We start from the raw sequence: 20,529 nt of genomic DNA, 5'->3' as shown, positions 1-20,529 counted from the left end.
TCTCACCCGAGAGATGGCACCTCCGACCATGCAGCACTCCCTAAGCACCGCACTGGAGTGTCAGCCTAGATTTATGAGCTGAAATCCCTGGAGTGGGATTTGAACCCACAACCTTCTGACTCAGAGGCAACAGCAAATACTAATTTTCGGAATATCAAGTGCACTGTCCTCACTGATTTCAAAGTATTCTTAGGGTATTCCATGTCTTATAATAATTGGATTTTTTTCCCTGGTGAACATCTCCAGAAAGAAAAGCTATATAATTCTACTGTTTTGCCTTAATTCTCAATTATTCCACCGCTTTGATCTTTGAATGATCTGACAGTCTCCCTAGCCACTTATTTGCTATGTGAGACTGAGAAATGATCATTACTGTGCTAAGTGCTCCTCAGTAATTTTCTCCCCAAATACATTTCTTAAAGGACGCGACTGCTGCCAGTTCCAGTGTATTTTTTTGTTTGTTCTTGGCGGACTTCCCAAAATGAGGAATAAGGAAGTGGATAACAAAAATCTACTTAATTTGTAGTTTAATTCATTAATTGTGTGAATTGGAGAAATTATTCAGGAATGAGCCACTTGTTTGAAACGGGATTGTGATCTGCTTCAGTGTTTCTGATCAGACGTTTCTTCCAACAGCTCCCATGTTGACAGCCCTGACAGGTGATAAAGTAGGTTAATTGCTTTTAAATTGACAATGCGGGGGTGAAAAGCAGCGGACTGTGATACCAGAGGTTGAGAAGGAACAAGGAAACTAGGTAATGGTGAGGTGACAGCAAGCTCGGCTTATAAACACCTCTAGATTGTTGGAGGAAAGGAAGATTGAGGGAGGGAATGAGTTCCAGAAGTTTTAGGCCCCAGGAACGTACAGAAAAATGCTGTCAAAATAACGGGTGAGGCTAATGGCGTTTGCTGTTATTTATGCGTAAATGGACTTCAAGCAAGGAGCAGAGGCGCGTTTAAATGCAAATATCCAAAAGGTGCTGTCCAATTTGTGCTGCCCAGCTAATAGTTTTGTGTAAACCGCATCTCGTTGACGGCATCAGCTTTGAAATGCATTGAATGGCGTGAAGTTGCTGTATGTGCCTGGTGGATACAAACTAATCTTGCCACAGACGATTAGGGCTCGTAATTACGAGTGTAAATACCCTTTTAACGACATGATAAGTGCTAATGACTGCCAGTTTACCTTGTTGGCAGTGAAAATGAACTATTACAAGTGTGGAATCTCATTCCTTCAGGTTTTTAATTTTTTGGGTAGATTTTTAAATGTCAAATTCAATTTTTTTTCTTCCTGTCTCTTTTTTTTCGCTCTCAATACAATCTTTCCCTCTCTTTCTACCTGATTTGACTTTAAATTCACGCCCTTTAATTCACCTTACTTCTCAGTCCTTGTGCTGTTTATTTTCCAATCCTTAAATCTGATTGGTTAAGGAGCTACCCTGTTTGTTGTCCTATTCAGATGCCCTGTTTCCTTGCTCCACCATTATCAGCTCACTTTCAGCAAACTTATGGGCAAACGTTTTTTAATCTGAGGAGTGCAGGGGAATATCTAACTAATGGCAGATGCCATTAGATGCTCTGCGGCAGCAAGATCTGTCCCAGTGCGTTTTTTAATTCTCTTCCTTCTCTTCTTTTTAATTTCTCTCGTCATCCATTTTGCCGATTCCGGACAGGACTTTCTGTTGCAGTGAAAGCCTGGCCGGAGAAAGGGCGGACCATTCTAACCCCCATCCTCTCCCACCCCATCCCCAAATGAATGAGAAGTGTTCTAGCCCTGTCAAAGGTGGCGAAACTCTCATTCACGCTTCTGTTACCGCCAGACTTGACTATTTCAATGCTCCCACGATTGGCCTCCCACCTTCCTCCCTCCATAATCTTGAGCTCATCCAAAACTCTGCTGCAAGTATTCAAACTCACACCAAGTCCCGTTCACCCATCACCCCCAGGCTCTCTGATCTACATTAGCTCCTGGTCCAGCAACGCTTCAGTTTTAAAATTCTCATTTTCACAGCCTTGCCCCTTCCTACTCTGTAATTTCCAACAAACCTACATCCCTCTGAGGTCTCTGCACTCCTCTAATTCTGGCCTCTTGCACATCCCCAATTTTTACCATTCCACTATTGGTGGCTGTGCCTTCAGCTGCCTAGACTGTAAGCTCTGGAATTCCCTCCGTAAACTCAACTTCCCTATCTCTCTCCTCATTTAAGTTGCTCCTTAATGCCTACCTCATTGACCAAGCTTTTGGTCACCTGTCCTAATAAGTGGCCCGGTGTCAAATTTAGTCTGATAATGCTCCTGTGAAGCAGCTTTGGAATTTGTTTTACTGCATTAAAGGCGCTATATAAATGCAAGTTGTTGTTGTTGACCCTCATTTTAACATTCTTGGTGAGCTCGCGGATAATTGTGCCAGCTCTGACTGGATGTTTGCTATTTAGGGGATGGAAATTTGAGTTGTTGTGCAGGATTTAAAGGTCTGCAGCAGCATAAAGAGGCTGCACCATCAATTTTCTTTTTGTCGCTACTACTTCTAACTACGTACTTCAAGAGGGCCTGTAAGGCCTGAACCAGGACAGGGAGTCCCAGTGCTTTCCCCCCTCCCCCCTCCCCCCTCCGCCCACCCCAAACTTCCGTTCAGCAAAGAAGCAATGGACATGCTTCTCCATGAAGTAAGGCCGAGCAGGCCACCCACATTGCTTGGGTCAGAGAGATGCAGGAGCTCAGTGCAACAGCAATATCAGTAGGGGGTAGGACAGAGAGTGGCAGCAGTGTCATGGCAACTCAGTGGTGCAAACATCTTAATGACCTTACCAGGCCAGACAAGGTAAGAGGAATCAGCAGAATGCACTGCAAGGAGAAGGTAGCCCATAATAACAGGGTGAGAAAGGTCACAGGTGAGGGTGTCCGACCTCTGCACACTAACGCACAATAGAGGTACAGCCTTTGGAATCCTGGGCGGTGGGGCGAGGGTGTTCAAGATGGCAGTGTAAGGGTGTTCGAGATGGTGATAAATACAGGGGTAGCTGCCAGCAAAGTGAGTGTGCGAGTATAGGTGGATAAAACTATTAAAAAAAAACAGCAATTTAGATTTATAAATGGGAGCTTAGAGTACAAGAGCAAAAGGGTAAGGATAAATGTGTACATGCCAATAGCTAGACCACTATGTGTAGTTTTGGGCACTCCATTATAGGAAGGACATTAAAGTCACAGTGAGCATTCAATGCAGATTGACCCAGGGCAGAATGAAAAGAGACTTGTGATGCTGAGACTAAATCCACTGGAGCAGACAAGGCAAAGAGAGAACTATTAGAGATGTTTAAAATCATGAAAGGTTTTGATGGAGTGAATGGGGGAAGACTGTTTCCTCTGGTTGAGGAGTCAACGACCAGGGATCATCAATTTAAACTTGTGACAGTGAAAGAGTGGAGAGAGGTGAGGCGCAATTTCTTTACACAGAGGTTTGTTGGAGCATGGAATGCTTTGCCACAGGGAGCGGCTGGGGCTGAGACCACTGCATCTTTTGAACGAAAATTGAATAAATATTTGAAGCAGAAAAAGATACAGCGTTATGGGGAGAGAGCAGGGCAGAGGGTTTAATTTGGATTACACTAGCAAAGAGCGGACACATTCATCATAAGCTTGAATAGCTTCTTTCTGTAACGTAGATGGCTGTGTCTCTGTGGAAAGCTTAAGGTTTATTTTGATCATTGTATTTTTGGTATATTGTTTTTCAATATCTCATTGCTTTCTTTTTGGCTGCCTGCTCACTTGACGGCCTGTAGCCCAATGTTCAGTCACACGCTGTCCATGGTGACTATTCTCCTATCTGAGTGCCCCCTGTTGCTAGTCTATCTGCTCAGTGATCCCTTTAATTATACACTGCAGTTTTGTTTCATAGCTAGTTTATAAATAGCTCTATACACTTGAATTATATTCATTGTAAAGTCATGGTAATTAGTTTGATGGTTTTTTGAGGCGGTAATGTCGGGTGGTGGATAAATTTAGCACCGGGAAATGATTTGCGTCGGCAACCAGAATATTCAGCAGCTACGCCCTGACAGTGGAGTGGTGCGCAAAGGGAAGTGTTCCACACTTATTTTAGGGTGCTAGGCCAGGTGAGCAACTGAATATCCCGTGCTAAAGAGCCGGTTTCGTAGCAGTCTAAGAGAGGTCTTGCTGCAACAAAAAAAATTGGACCAAAAAACACGAAAACATTCCCTCTACATAACTCGCCCCAAATAAAGGTAAATCGCAAAAAAATGAAAAATATAAACGATCACACTTACCTCAGGCAGTCATTCCTTCCCTTACCGCCGGGACAGCTCTGCACGCCAGCTTCCTCAAGCGGTGTCACTACGGGGTGCTACAGGTGCAGCATGAAACAAATTTTTGCGAGTCGATACCGGGTCGTTGAACAACGGCACGATGCTCCCAGGCGCTACTCCTCAGTGACGCCTGTGCCGGTACACAAATTGCTGAGCGCGCTAATGCTGGCACCCGCGGATGCAAACCTTTTAGCGCCCCTGTTCCGACCCTCATGAGGGGCGCTATCCAACCGAATTTCTAGCCCATGCTATTTTAATTTTACTGAGTTGCCGTTTGTATCACCTAGTGCTTTTCTGCCTTATATACTCTACAATCCCACTATTGTGATTAAAAGCACTAGAATATATTCAAGAGGGAGTTAGATATGGCCCTTACGGTTAAGGGGATCAAGGGGTATGGAGAGAAAGCAGGAAAGGGGTACTGAAGGAATGATCTTATTGAATGGTAGTGCAGGCTCGAAGAGCCGAATGGCCTACTCCTGCACCTATTTTCTATGTTTCTAATCTTTTGCATAATTTCAACTAAATAAAACATAACCAGCGATGTAAATATTTTACAGCTGCCCTGTCACTTTAATTATCAATTGTTTCCTTACTGTTCTATTCCTGGCCCTTTAATATGTGAAGAATAGAATTCCCACTTTTATTTAGTCCTAATGGAGGAGGATCAATTTACCATAGGAGAGGAAGCGTGCCCAGACCAGGATTTGTCTCACTGACTATTGGGTCTCATTATTCAGGACCTATTCCCACGGCTTCTCCTAAACTTTCCAAGCCACCACCTGATTCGGTAAAGGTCGGGGCTTCTCTACTGGCTCACCATCCCGGAGTCACACCGACCAGGCCATTTCCTTGATTCACTATTTGCTCATCTCAGCCGGGCTGCCATAGTAAGCCTCAGTGTTCTGGGACAGAGAAAGGAAAACTGGCCAAGGTTCCCACTCCAGAGTGCTACACAGTAACCTCTGCTTAAAGTGCCCGCACATGGATATCAGGCAAGGACAGGATCTGGATTGGTTGTGATGCATCCATGGTTGAATAGTTCACTGGCGGTTATGCATGTGTGTATGAGTGTGTTTATGTGAGAGGGTGGGGTTGTATATGTGAGGATGTGCGCATGTAATGGTGCACGTGTGAGACGGAGACGGCAGGAGCGTTTGTATATTTGTATGTAGCTGCATATGTGAAAGAGCGCATGTCTGTGTGCATGTAGGTGTGAATTTTGAAGTGTTTATTAGGGAGAGTATGGGTGCGTGTGAGAACGGTGCATGTGAGGGGTGATTGTGGGAGTGCTTGAAGTGTTCTGTGTGTGAGTGTGTAAAGTTATGAATGAGAGTATAGTTTTGATTTATCCCTTCATTGTGCTTGGTGAACATTATGTTACCTCAAGACTCAGCCTTACTCTGTTGACCCAGGATTTACAGGGTTTCCCTCCTTCCTGTTATTAGATGAAACCTCTAGTAGAGCCAAGCCTCATGTCACAATGTAAAAGGTGTTGCACGTTGCGGCATTCATGGTATCTCACTACCACCGTGTCCCACCTCACTACCACCGTGTCCCACCTCACTACCACCGTGTCCCACCTCACTACCACCGTGTCCCACCTCAATAGAAACAAAGAAACATAGAAAATATCGATGTATTCGACCTCACTCTCAATGTGGCCCACCTCACTATCAATGTGACCCATCTCACTTTCCAAAGATTTTACCCATTGGGCACTAAATACAAATGCAGCTGAAGAACTCTGGAGGTGTGGATTGCTTTGGGACTCTCTCCAGCCCTGCAGATCTGTGGAGAGCCCTAGGGCTTCCCGTATTTAATAGAAGATTAAAAAAAAGTACTTACAGTTCTCAATTCTCCGCCATCCCCACTCCAGAACACACTCCGTGCTGGAGTGCTGGGATCAGCAGGCTGCAACAGGAGCAAAACCGTATGGCCCAGGCCAAAATTGGGGGCATCCCGCCACTCACAGACACAGCACACCTCCAGTACACTGCACCTGTCTGGTGTCCAGAAGGGGATGTGGAGAGGAAAAAGTGTGTGTATGTGTGTGTGCTCTGCGTGTATGTCTGTGTGTGTCTGAGTGTGCATGTCTGAGTGTGTGTGTGTACATGTGTAAGCGTGTGTGTGTATATGTGTGAGCGTGTGAGCTTGTATGTTGGAGTGGAGCTGGAGTGCAACTAATCTACAGAACAAAAGGGAAATTGTTCAACCTCCATCGCCTCCAACGCCTTCCCATCCTCAGTCATTGATTTACCGTATGCAGACGACGCTTGCTTCTGCGCACACTGGGAATTCGAACTCCAAACCTTCAACACCATCTTCACTAAGCATACAAGAGTATGGGCCTTACATTAAACATTTGTAAGACAAAGGTTCTCTTCCAACCTGCCCCTGTCACATAGCACTGCCCCTCCCCCAATTATTAAGATCTATGACGAGTCCCTGGATAACATGTACAATTTTCCACATCTCAGGAGCCAACTCTCAACAAGGGCAGATGTCGATGACATGGTTCAACACCGCCTTCAGTGTGCCAGTGCAGCCTTCGGTTGCCTGAGGAAGAGAGTGTTTGAAGACCAGGATCCCAAACCCGGCACCAAGCTCATGGTCTACAGAGCAGTAGTGATACCCACCCCCCTATATGCTTCAGAGACATGGACTATGTACTGCAGGCACCTCAAAGCACTGAAGTAGTACCACCAATGCTGCCTCCGCAAGATCCTGCAAATCCATTGGCAAGATAGGTGAACCAACATCAGTGTTCTCGCTCCGGCCAACATCCCCTGCTTTGAAGCATTGACCACACTCAACCAGCTCTGATGGATGGGCCACTTCGTCCGCATGCCTGATACTAGACTCCCAAAACAAGCGTTCTAAACAGAGCTCCAACACGGCAAGCGAGTCCCAGGTGGGCAGAGGAAACGCTTCAAGGACACTCTCCAAGCCTCCTTGAAGAAGTGGAACATTCCGATTGACACCTGGGAATCCCTGTCCCAAGACTGCTCAAAGTGGAGGAAAAGCTGAACACCTCGAGTCTCTTCGCCAGGAGCACGCAGAAGCCAAGTACAAACAGTGGAAAGGGCACACGACAACCCAGGCACCCCATCCACCCGCCCCTCCAACCACCGTCTGCCCCACCTGTGACAGAGACTGTAGGTCTCGCATTAGTCTCTTTAGTCACTCGAGAATTCAGATTAGTGTGGAAGCAAGTCTTCCTCGCCTCCGAGGGACTGCGTAAGAAGGAGAAGAGAAGTTTGAATGTGCGTGTGTGTAGGTGCATGTATCTGTGTGTCTGTGCGTGTTTTTGTGCATGCGTGTCAGTGCATGTGTGCCGGAATTTTAGGCTCACAGCCATTGTTCTGCTCCTATCAACAGGAAATCTCTGATGCTGGTCGCTGGCCAATATACTGCCCTAGCAGCGTTCATGCTCTCCTCCTCCACCCTCTATTCCTGCTCACAATGGTCAAATGCTAAAGGCATCGCCTCCAGCAATCCCATCTAACAGTTGCATCATGATGTTCCCTGTCAAGTTGCTAACTTTTACCTTGCTTTGATGAGCAGTGTGGGTGTTGAAAGTAGGAGCCAGGGTCTCTCCCAAATTTTGAAGCCCACCACTTGCAAGGAAATTGCTGGAGGAGGTGAGCGTGCATTGCCCATTAGCATTCACCTCTAGAGCTTGGATATCATGACATCAGTCCTGGGTAACAGGACAACTTCTATACTTTTCACCAGGTCTAACAGAACACCCGCTACATCCAGACTAAAACTGCATATACCCTGTCTTGTTGAACACATCCAAGGCAGGCATAGCATGGGGCGGTGCAGGATAAATCTGCCTCTGTTCTGTCCCAAAAATGTACCTGATAAACCCCAAAACAGGGAAGAGCACAGCTTATTCTCGCAGGCTGACATTTTCATTCCCAACACCAGCCACCCTCATCAATTCTCTCAGCAAGATTATTGATTTCATGCCATTTATAGTGTATCAAGGGCTGTTTTTTTTTGCTGTGGCCTACAAAATGGGTTGTTACACCAAGCTTATTTAATGCACAGCTTTCGCAGCTGTCAAAGGCGCTATTACCTTTCCTTAATATTGTTCCAGTCTCGCTCTCAACTCCTTTTTACATTGCCATTGATTGCCGGTCTCTGCATTGCAGTACTTCCCACAGCTGTAAGGATCGGGATCCTAATGCAGTATCGTGTTGGGATGTGGAGCGGACTCCGGGATTCTGTAGGGATAGGGATATGGATCCTAATCCTGCATCCTGTCGGGATCTGGATCCGACTCCAGTATCATGTCCGGATGTGGATTCGACTCCTGGATCTTGCAGAGATGTGGATCCTGTGCCGTTGACCTGTAGTGACATGGTTCCTACTCCTATATACGATGGGGATATGGTTCCTACTCCGATATACTATGGGGATATGGTTCCTATTCCAATATACTATGGGGAAATGGATGCTACTCCTTTACCCTGTAGGGATATGGCTCAGAAAATGGTATCCCACAGGGATGTGGATCCTACTCCTGTTTCATTGCATTCTGACTTCTCTCAGCTCTGCTGCAAAGCGTGCTACAGGTGTACTTTCCATTGAATGAAGTGAGCTCCAACAAACAATACACTTCCCAAACTTTATTCATTACAAAAGGGAATAGTGCCAGAGGACTGGCAGACAAATAATAAGAACATAACATAAGAACATAAGAAATAAGAGCAGGAGTAGGCCTTCGGCCCCTCGAGCCTGCTCCGCCATTCAATAAGATCATGGCTGATCTTCTACCTCAGCTCCACTTTCCTGCACTATCCCCTTAATATCCAAAAATCTATCGATCTCTGTCTTGAATATACTCAACGACTGAGCCTCCACAGCCCTCTGGGGTAGAGAATTCAAAAGATTCATCACCCTCTCAGTGAAGAAATTTCTCCTCATCTCCGTCCTAAATGGCCGACCCCTTATTCTGAGACTGTGACATCTGGTTCTAGATTCCCCAGTAAGGGGAAACATCCTCCCTGCATCTACCATGTCAAGCCCTGTAAGAATTTTGTATGTTTCGATGAGCTCACCTCTCATTCTTGTAAACTTTAGAGAATATAGGCCTAGTCTACTCAATCTCTCCTCACAGGGCAATCCCCCCATCCATGGAATCAGGCTGGTGAACCTTCGTTGCACTCCCCCAATGGCAAGTAATCATTCCTTAGGTAAGGAAGCGCCATGAGATGTTTCACATTATTAAATTTGCAAAATGGGTGTGTAACTGGCTAATTAATTTCAGTATCGCTAAATCTGGCACAGGTTCGATGGCCGAATGGCATCCTTCTGTGCTCTATCATTCTATGATTCTAAGTGTGAGGTGGTGCATTTTGGTAGGAAGAATAAGGAGGTCTCATACTCCTTGGAAAACAAGAGTCTAACTGGGGAGGAGCAAAGTATCAAAGGGCACAGATGTACCAATCACTAAATGCGGCGACGCAGGTGAAAAAGCATTAAAAATAGCAAACCAAGGAGTGGGGTTTATTTTTAGAGGGATAGAATTGAAAAGCATAAAAGTTATGTTAAACTGTATAGAATATTGGTTAGACTACATATGGAGAACTGTGCATAGTTCTGGTCTCCATATTAGAAAAAGGATATCGAGTCACTGGAGAAGAGGCAAAAACACATTTACAAGGATGATACCGGAACCATGGTACCCCGGTGCTGGGGCTGTGCTACAGTCTGATTTGCCTGTATCCTGGTATGAAGTTGTGCTACAGTCTGAGTTTCCTGTACCCTGGTGCTGGAGCTGTGCGACAGTCTAAGTTGCCCGTACCCTGGTGCTGGGACTGTGCTACAGTCTGAGTTGTCTGTTCCCTGGGACTGGGGATGTGTTACAGTCTGAGTTGCCTGTACTCTGGTGCTGGGACTGTGCTACAGTCTGAGTTGCCTGTATCCTGGTGCTGGGACTGTTCTACAGTCTGAGTTGCCTGTGCCCTGGTGCTCGGGGCTGTGCTACAGTCTGAGTTTCCTGTTGACTGGGGATGTGTTACAGTCTGAGTTGCCGGTGCCTTGGGACTGGTGATGTGCAACAGTCTGAGTTGCCTGTACCCTGGGGCTGGAGCTGTGCTACAGTCTGACCTGACAGAACTCTATAGGTAATAAGCAATGAGGCCACCACTTCATATCTGATCACAGTTACAGGAGATCAGAGTTTTTTTTAAACAGTCGTAACATGTCAGATGTAGTTAAATTACAGGCGCCTTAGATATTCTGCACTGCAGCAACCACAGCCCCATGTTTCTCAGGCTCTCAACAAACTGTGTCTAATAACAGTCCTTGCAAAGAATTGTCTTTCATCATCAGTGAGTTCGAAGAGCACCTTAGTTCTGAACTCCATTCTTATGTCCAAATGATTGTTACAAAAAGTACCAGGTTATTTTCTGCAGTGCTGATTAAAATGGGCTGTGGCGCACTTTGGAAATTCAGCTGCGGATTTGGGATCAGCTCGGAGCCCGTTTCATTTTAGGGATTGGAGAGAATGAGGGTGATTTATGCGGTGGTTGCAGGATATATTGAATACTTCTACATGGGCCTTTGTGCCTGTGTGTGTGCGATGTGTTTCAACACTTAGAGCAGCTTTAGAGAGGAATGAATTTGAGTGAGATTGTTGGGTTGTTTAACCCCTTGCAGCACAATGATCACTTCCTTGGCAAGCCGCGTTTGAGATCTCTGTTTCCATGCTGATAGTTATTTCTGGCTGAATATTCTACAAATTGAACAGTGGGGTGGGGGGGGGGGGGGGGGGGGTTGGTGTTGCAAGGGGAGGAGGCAGATAGTTCCAGATTTCTCGTTCCCCTCTTTCAACAACAACCTGTATTTATATAGCACCTTTAACATAGTAAAATGTCCCAAGGTGCTTCACAGAAACTTTATAATACCAAATTTGATGCCGGAGATATCAGGGCAACTGACTGACAAAAGCTTGGTCATTGAGGTAGGTTTTAAGGAGAGTCTTAAAGGAGGAGAGAGGTGTCGAGGTTTAGGGAGAGAGTTCCAGAGCTTAGAGGCTAGGCAGCTGAAGGCATGGCCGCCAATGGTGGGAGTGCTTTCAGATGCTGCCTCTACCCTGGCAATGGTTCCACAGCCGGCAGTCACCCTCCAGCAGCCCGCTGACCAATCATAACGCAGAAGCCTAAACAATGGCGCCAGGAATTTGCTTGGGGATTCTCCTAATCAGATACTTTAACGTGGGCGCAAACCTCCGAACGGAACAGGAATTCCACCAGCCCTCCGCTGAAGTGACAGTGGCCGATCGGGAGAGCTCCTGAGGTAATTCCCAACATGGTGTAGACCATTTTACCTTGGGAGCGCCACAGTCAATCCTGATCGTGTCATGGCCTGATATCTGTGCATGATCACTTGAAGCAGAGGTTACTGTGCAGCGCTCTGGAGTGGAATGGGAAACCTTCGCCAATTTTCCTTTCCCTGTCCCAGGGCACGGAGACCAACTGTGACAGCCCTGCTGAGATGAGCAAAGGGTGAATCCAGGGAACCTCCTGGTCGGTGTGGCTCAGGGACGGTGAGCTGATGAAGGAGCTCCGACCTTTACAGAATAAGGTGGTGGTTTAGAAAGTTTGGGAGAGGCCGTGGGAACAGGCCCTGAACAGCAAGCCCCAATAGTCCTGGTGCTGTGTGTCACTGCAGGCACGATCACATAGAAACATAGAAAATAGGTGCAGGAGTAGGCCATTCGGCCCTTCGAATCTGCGCCACCATTCAATAAGATCATAGCTGATCATTCCCTCAGTACCCCTTTCCTGCTTTCGCTCCATACCCCTTAATCCCTTTAGCCGTAAGGGCCATATCTAACTCCCTCTTGAATATATCCAATGAACTGGCATCACCAACTCTCTGCGGCAGGGAATTTCACAGGTTAACAACTCTCTAAGTGAAGAAGTTTCTCCTCATCTCGGTCCTAAATGGCCTAGCCCTTATCCTAAGACTATGTCCCCTGGTTCTGGACTTCCCCAACATTGGGAACATTCTTCCCGCATCTAACCTGTCCAGTCCCGTCAGAATCTTATACGTTTCTATGAGATCCCCTCTCATCCTGCTAAACTCCAGTGAATAAAGGCCCAGTTGATTCAGTCTCTCCTCAAATGACAGCCCAGCCATCCCTGGAATCAGTCTAGTAAACCTTCGCTGCACTCCCTCAATAGCAAGAACGTCGTTCCTCAGATTAGGAGACCAAAACTGAACACAATATTCCAGGTGAGGCCTCACTAAGGCCCTGTACAACTGCAGTAAGACCTCCCTGCTCCTATACTCAAATCCCCTAGCTATGAAGGCCAACATACCATTTACCTTCTTCACAGCCTGCTGTACCTGCATACCAACTTTCAATGACTGATGAACCATGACACCCAGGTCTCGTTGCACCTTCCCTTTTCCTAATCTGCCGCTATTCAGATAATATTCTGCCTTCGTGTTTTTTCCCCCCAAAATGTATAACCTCACATTTATCCACATTATACTACATCTGCCTTGCATTTGCCCACTCACCTAACCTATCCAAGTCACCCTGCAGCCTCTTGGCGTCCTCCTCACAGCTCACACCGCCACCCAGTTTAGTGTCATCTGCAAACTTGGAGATATTACACTCAATTTCTTCATCTAAATCGTTAATGTATATTGTAAAGAGCTGCAGTCCCAGCACTGAGCCCTACGGCACTCCACTAGTCACTGCCTGCCATTCTGAAAAGGACCCGTGTATCCCGCCTCTCTGCTTCCTGTCTGCCAACCAGTTCTCTATCCACGTCAGTACATTAGCCCCAATACCATGCGCTTTGATTTTGCACACCAATCTCTTGTGCGGGACCTTGTCAAAAGCCTTTTGAAAGTCCAAATACACCACATCCACTGGTTCTCCTTTGTCCACTCTGCTAGTTACATCTTCAAAAAATTCCAGAAGATTCGTCAAGCATGATTTTCCTTTCATAAATCCATGCTGACTTAGACCAATCCTGCCACTGCTTTCTAAATGGGCTGCTATTTCATCCTTAATGATTGATTCCAGCATTTTCCCCACTACTGGTGTCAGGCTAACCGGTCTATAATTACCCGTTTTCTCTCTCCTTCCCTTTTTAAAAAGTGGTGTTACATTAACTACCCTCCAGTCCATAGGAACTGATCCAGAGTCGATAGACTGTTGGAAAATGACCACCAATGCATCCACTATTTCTAGGGCCACTTCCTTAAGTACTCTGAGATACAGACTATCAGGCCCCAGGGATTTATCGGCCTTCAATCCCATCAATTTCCCTAACACAATTTCCCGCCTAATAATGATATCCTTCAGTTCTTCCTTCTCATTAGACCCATTGAGCCCTTATACATGCGGAAGGTTATTTGTGTCTTCCTTCATGAAGACAGAACCGAAGTATTTGTTAAATTGGTCTGCCATTTGGATGGTCTTATTCCATTCCACGTGGTCTGAGTGCACATATATGTTTGTGACCATGCTTATGTTTCCCGGTCATCCAACTCCCATGGGTGTTGAGAGCGTGTGGATTATACTTAACCTCTGATTTATTTTGTGCTTTAGGAGTTGACTGAAGAATTGAGCCACAGTGATCCGATTATTTTTCCCTGCTAATTTTCTTCACCTCTCGTCCCTTCCCTCTCCTCCTGCATTGACTCCTGGCTGCGTTTGGTTCCAAAGTTAAGAGACAGCTTTGGCTACCACAGACAAGTAGCCATAGCATCATAGGAACAGGAGTAGGCCATTCAGCCCCTCGAGCCCATTCCGCTATTCAATTAGACCATGGCTGATCTGTATCTTAACTCCATCTACCCGCCTTGGCTCCGTAACCATTAATTGCTCTTGTCAAACAAAAATCTATTCATCAGTTTTGAAATTTTCAGTCGCCCCCAGCTTCAACAGTGGTTTTGGAGTTCCATCATTCATGTGTGGCCCGAGATATCGAATGTAATGTCAGCAGGCTATTCGCACAGTGGGGAATCACACTTATGCCCGGTCCCATCCTCCTGCAACATCTGTACACATCCACTTGCAGCAAAGGACTTCTGGATAGATGACATGAGCAGGAACCCTGGCCAATGTTTCCACTTCCTAACGGTCGGGATCGGAGGCCAGCTTTAGCACTTGCTCCGGCTGAACTCCGTGAACTCCACTCAGATCAGGCATCGAGTCTGCGGCCTTCCTCATTTCAAAAGGCACTGCTATTTACTGCAGAGAATTCTCATCCTTGTGTTCAAATCCCTTGACCATCGCACTTGGCCACACTCCTCCCGATCTCTGCATCTTCCTCCAGCCCTATAACTCTCCCAGATTTCTGCATTCCTCCAATTCTGGCCTCTTGTGCATCCCCGATTTTCATCGTTCCATTATTGGTGGCCGTGCCTTAAGCTCCCTCGACCCTAAGCTCTCGAACTCCCTCCATAAACTTCTCCAACTCTCTCCTCCTTTAAGATGTTCCTTACAACCTACCTCTTTGACCAAGCTTTTGGTCACCTGTCCAAACATTTCCTTATGTGGCTCGGTGTTAAATTAACACTCCAGTGAAGCGCCTTGGGACGTTTTACAACATTAAAGGTGCTATGTAAATGCAAATTGTTTGAGTCTTTGGGGATGTGTCCTAATTTCCACCCGATGGTCATTTGGTTTTGTTTTTCTCCTGAAGGGCTATGACCTACTGGCTCAACCGCATTCAGTCATTCCTGTACTGCACGGACAACGGCCTGGCCGGAATATTTTCGGAGGAGACCCGAAGCTGCACCTGCCCCTATGACCAGCTGACCTGCCAGAAGGCCATCCCATGCATGGTGGGCGAGGGGATCTCCTGCGTGACATGTGCGACTGACAACCGCACGCGCTGCGGGGGCTGCAACGTGGGCTACATGCTGGGCCAAGGGGCCTGCCGGCCAGAGGTCGCTGACCCCACCGAACAGTACATCGGCTTCGAGACCGAGCAGGACCTGCGGGACATGGAGATACGGTACCTGCTGCAGAAACGCGACAGCAAGATAATGGTGCCGGCCATCTTCATCAGCAACGACATGCGCCTGAACAGTTGGTTCGACCCCTCCTGGAGGAAGCGCATGCTGCTGACCCTAAAGAGCAACAAGTACAAGACCAACTTTGTTCACATGATCTTAGGCATGACAATACAAATCTGTTTGACTAAAAACAGTACCTTGGAGCCAGTGCTGGCTATCTACGTGAATCCCTTTGGAGGCAGTCACTCGGAGAGCTGGTTCATGCCGGTAAATGAGGACAGCTACCCAGACTGGGAGAGGACTAAAGTGGATGTGCCTCTTCAGTGTTACAACTGGACCCTGATGCTGGGCAACAAGTGGAAGACGTTTTTTGAGACGGTCCACATCTACCTGAGGAGCCGCATCAAGTCCAATGGCCTGACCGGCAACGACACCTTGTACTACGAGCCACTGGAGTTCATCGACCCCTCCAGGAACTTGGGCTACATGAAGATCAGCAACGCCCAGGTGTTTGGCTACAGCATGCACTTTGATCCCGACGCCATTCGGGACCTGATCCTGCAGTTGGACTACCCGTACACCCAGGGCTCGCAGGACTCCGCCCTGCTGCAGCTGCTGGAGATCCGGGACCGGGTGAACAGGCTCTCCCCCTACGGCCACCAGCGCCTGGACCTTTTCACCTGCCTGCTCCGCCACCGCCTCAAGCTGTCCACGAGTGAGGTGGTCAGAATTCAAGCCTCCCTTCAGGCCTTCAACGCCAAACTCATCAACTCTATTGAAAACGAAACCACCAAATTATGCAGTTAACCGTAGTCAACATTCCCGGCACAACACAAGAGCCTGCCAGAGTTAATAATGGGGATTTTTTTTTTGTTGTTGTTGCTTTGTGTGAAATTTGTTTGATTTAACTCTGGATTTCCCCCCTTCGACAAGCACCTGTCTTTATTCTGTACATTAAGTGTTGGGGAATCACCAAACCACAGGAGCAAACAAATGACCAGTGTGCCATAACCAACATTTTCAGCGTGCGCCTGAATATCCAAACAACATGGCCGCCCTATGTTATTTCCAGGACACGAAGCGGAAACATCATACCATGCTCCCTCCCAGTTGGGAACAATGAACATTCATTGAACAGTAGCCGGGAGCGGGAGTAATGCATTGTGTCCGTTAATTTATTTTTTAACAATGGGGTGCTTAGAAATAACACTCTTGATCTAACTGACCCAGGTTCCTGTAGCACACACCAGCACAGAAACAAAATGGTGCGTTGCTGTGGCATTTTCTTTTTCATTGTATAATTATTTTAATAATTGGTGTTGCAGGACTAATATTTTTCAATGGCATTGTTTTTACTGTATATGAAACCCCGGCGTGCTGTGGTTGCTCAGTCATGTTTCCTTTTTCTAGATGAGACCAATCGTGATACAAAGAGCTCTGGATCCAAACACAAAGGCATATTTTTTGTGTTTCTACTTTGGGCAAGGTGGGGGGGTCCTGAGGCATGTGGAGCTGTTGACTGGCTCAGGCCATTTGTCATCTGGGCAAATCATAGATCATTTGGGGGAAAGAATATGCACTAACCATTCCCCACGCTGCTAACGCTGGCCTCAGGATATAAGTACGAAGCAAAATAACAAAAAAAATTGATAACCGGTTAAATGCACAAGTTGAATCTTGCAGGTAGTGAAGAGAGCTTGAATGTGACAAAAGCAGTATGGCTCATTCAGGAGTCAATGGAATGCAAATGGCCACTGGTCAAAGCAGGGAGAGATGCATATAGTGCATTGCTGTACCTTACTAACAGCATCAATTCCTCACAGAATGATACAACACAGAAAGAGGCCGTTCAGCTCACTGTGCCTGTGCCTGAAAGAGCTATCCAATTAGTCCCACTCCCCTACTCTTTCCCATGGCCCTGAAAAATTTTTCTTCACAAGTACATATCCAATTCCCTTTTCAGGCAGTGCATAAGAACATAAGAATTAGGAGCAGGAGCAAGCCATTCGGCCCCTCGAGCCTGCTCTGCCATTCAATGAGATCATGTCTGATCTGTATTCCAGATCATAACAACTCGCTGCATTAAAATAAAAGATTCTACTCATCTACTCATGATTCTTTTGCCAATTATCTTCATATTATCTTACACAGACTAGTAATGGCTTCAATCAGTTCGTGAAAGGCAATTGTTTTTTAATGTTTGGCGGAGGCTGGATTGGGGACAATGAAGAAAGCTGGAACATTAATTCGCCTACCTTGTTATGATCTGATGTTCAAATGGGCTGTCTTGGAGCCAAGTTTCTTTTTTAAAGGGGATGGGACATGCGTGAAAATTCAGGCCCCCGATTGATACCGGCTGTCACGGCACTCTGCAGCAACCTGACAAAATGTCTCTGAATGAAAAGGTGGAATAGAACAACTTCTTTATCTTTTGTTGTTGTTAGGTTGTGTTTTCCCTGATCCAAAGAGCAAACTTTACTGCTTGAGTAAAGAGTAAGTTGGCATTTTTATTCTGTTGTTGCTGTTGTTGTATGGCACTGGGGACAGCCCGCTTTCAGTCAGTCAAATCCGTCTGCAAATCGAGGACATTACCACTTGAATGGAGGGTAGCGACAGAAGTGGAAATGAATGAAAAGCAGCAGCAGATTGAAGCCACAGGACAGTTACGGAACGGGAGAGATGGATGGGGTGGATCATGAGGTGATGTAAATTGTGTGACAGTGCAGCTGGGTTTAATGGTGGCCCATTGCACTGACAGTGGGTGAAAAGGTTCAGTGGCGGATTGCTTGGTCAAGTCAAACCAATAATGGCTGCTTTAAAGGGGCAATGTCTAAATGAAAAACCAGTGTTTACAAACATGAATCACAAGAAAATGGATGATGATAAGAACTCATTCTGCTGGTTCAGTTTCAAACCTGTACTCCATCTCCCTCCTGCCCCCTTCCCCCAAAATAAAATTCCCAAACGCTTTTTTTCACGTAGACAGTGCCTCTTTAACCTGAACTAAACTTTCTTTCAATCTCGATAAAATGGCTTCTATTATGATCAGAGATCAGGATTATGCATGTGGTAATGAGCAGCAAGTGGCCTATTGCTCTGAGATTCTGTGCTAATTAGATGATGTTGATGTACAATGCTGTCACACTATGTCACCACATTTTACAATGTGCACTCTCTCTGGGTCAGGCCCTAAATCTCCAAAACACTCCTTTGAAAGCAAGGACAATTCAAGGGTTTGTAGAACTTGGTATATGGAAATCTCTTACAAAGGAAAGCCACTTTCACTCCAGGCGAAAAGTTATTTGTATCTTTGTTTAAGGATAGAAACATTCTTGATTGTCAGGTGGCTGTTTAAAAGTGCGGTGTGCTGCCATTTTGTATATTTCTAATGACAGATTCTGGCTCCATTGTAAATTAATGACAGTGTACAGAAACTCATCTGTATTTGTTTTATTGCTGGTATTATCTAGGGTTTGGGCATTTACTTTTTGGTTATTAAATCTGGATGAAAAGTCCACATTTGGAACCCTGGGGAATGTGTTGTGTGTTTGTGTCTCCTTGTGTCCCAGTATGAGTGTTGAGTTTATCCATGGGCTCCTTCAGTGGAAGGATTACTGCCAGTAAGATCTGCACACAAAGATCACATACTGTACAGTATACTCTACCCTAATAGTGTGCAAAATATGGTGTACATAGGGCCCAGAAGAGGCGAGGGCTCAGAGGCAGCACGGGCCAGCCCACACTGCGATATATGTGCGCACTAGGTCCGTGCAGCATAGCTGGCCTCCAGTCGTTCTGGTTAATCCTTGCCACTGGATCAAGACCTAGCTCTGCCATGCGCATGTGGTGGCTGGTGTGCCACGGCCACCACACGTTAAAAAAATCCACGCACAGGCATCTACCACCCTTCAGGATGTAGTTCGGGACCTGGAATATTAGGTCCTTCATTGAAACACCTGTGAACTCATCCCTTTTTAGTATGGAAGCAAGTCATCCTTGATATGAGGGACCACCTATGATGATGATGATGATGATGACATAGAGCCATAAATGATAACAGCACAGAAGGATGCCATTCAGCCCACTCTATCTGTGCTGGCTCATTACAATGCAGCACTAATCCCACTGCCCTGCTCTCTTCCCATAGCCCTGTATTTTCCTTTGCTTCCATTTTTTTGCCACTTTTCCCTTAAAAAGGTGCAGTGGTCCGTACCTCAATTGTTCTCAGTGGCAATGCATTCCATGCTCTAACAAGAGAATGTTTTCTTGATCTCTCTCCTCACTTTTATCGTAGCAGTTTTAAATTGAAAACTCCTTCTCACTGACTCCCGAACCACAAGAAATAATCTTTCCCTATTCAGCCCTTCATAAATCTTCATCCTTTTAATCATCTCTATTTGATCTCCTCTTATCCTACTTTGCTCCAGTAGATACAGTCAAAGTACCTCATTTGTCCTCATAATTAGAGTTTCCAATCTCTGGCATCATCCTCGTGAATCTATACTGTATGCCTTTTTTGGTTTCACTGTCCTGTTAGTTACGGGGTACCGAAAATCACACACAGCACTCAGATTGTGGCCTCACCAATATTTTGTACAAATTTACTTCTTTACTCTTGTAACCTATACCACTATTTTAAAACCCGAAATGCTTTTGGTACTTTTTATGGCTTTAACTGCCTGCATTCACACTTTCAGGGAATGATGTATTGGAACCTGATGACTTTCTATTTATCCACACCGTCCAGTCTCTTTCCAGTGACTGTAATACCTCACGCTTATCCACATTAAGTTGCAGCTGCCATCCCTTTTCTTAGTCCACTAACTTGTCTATGTCTTCCTGAATTCTTTACCGTGGTCTTCACTGCCCTACTTTTATGTCACCTGCCAATTTTTGAGATTGCATTCCAGACATATGGTGTCAGTCATGGCTCACTCTCTCCTTTAAGTCAGGAGGTTGTGGGTTCAAGTCTCACTCCATGAGACTTTGAGCACCAAATTTAGGCTGACAAGACTAGAAAAGCAAAATATAATTTAAATGGAGAAAAATTGCAAAGTGCTGCAGTACAGAGAGACCTGGGGGCCCTTGTGCATGAAACACAAAAAGTTAGTATGCAGGTACAGCAAGTAATCAGGAAGGCAAATGGAATGCTGGCCTTTATTGCAAGGGGGATGCAGTATAAAAGCAGAGAAGTCCTGCCACA

General features: G+C 46.0%; 1 protein-coding gene across 1 annotated transcript in view; it reads left to right on the top strand.

Moving 5' to 3' along the window:
• The window catches only part of LOC139268174 (BMP/retinoic acid-inducible neural-specific protein 3-like), a 219,815-nt gene extending 203,682 nt beyond the window's left edge, over nucleotides 1–16,133 (top strand). The window contains exon 7 of the mRNA XM_070886225.1: nucleotides 15,011–16,133. Within this exon, the coding sequence (XP_070742326.1) occupies nucleotides 15,011–16,133 (1,123 nt within the window). The remainder of the gene's footprint in view (nucleotides 1–15,010) is intronic.
• Nucleotides 16,134–20,529: the final 4,396 nt, after the last annotated feature.

This window comes from Pristiophorus japonicus, chromosome 8 (genome assembly GCF_044704955.1).
Source record: "Pristiophorus japonicus isolate sPriJap1 chromosome 8, sPriJap1.hap1, whole genome shotgun sequence".
NCBI classification, from domain to species: domain Eukaryota; kingdom Metazoa; phylum Chordata; class Chondrichthyes; family Pristiophoridae; genus Pristiophorus; species Pristiophorus japonicus.
This window is presented reverse-complemented; position numbering and strand designations above follow the sequence as displayed.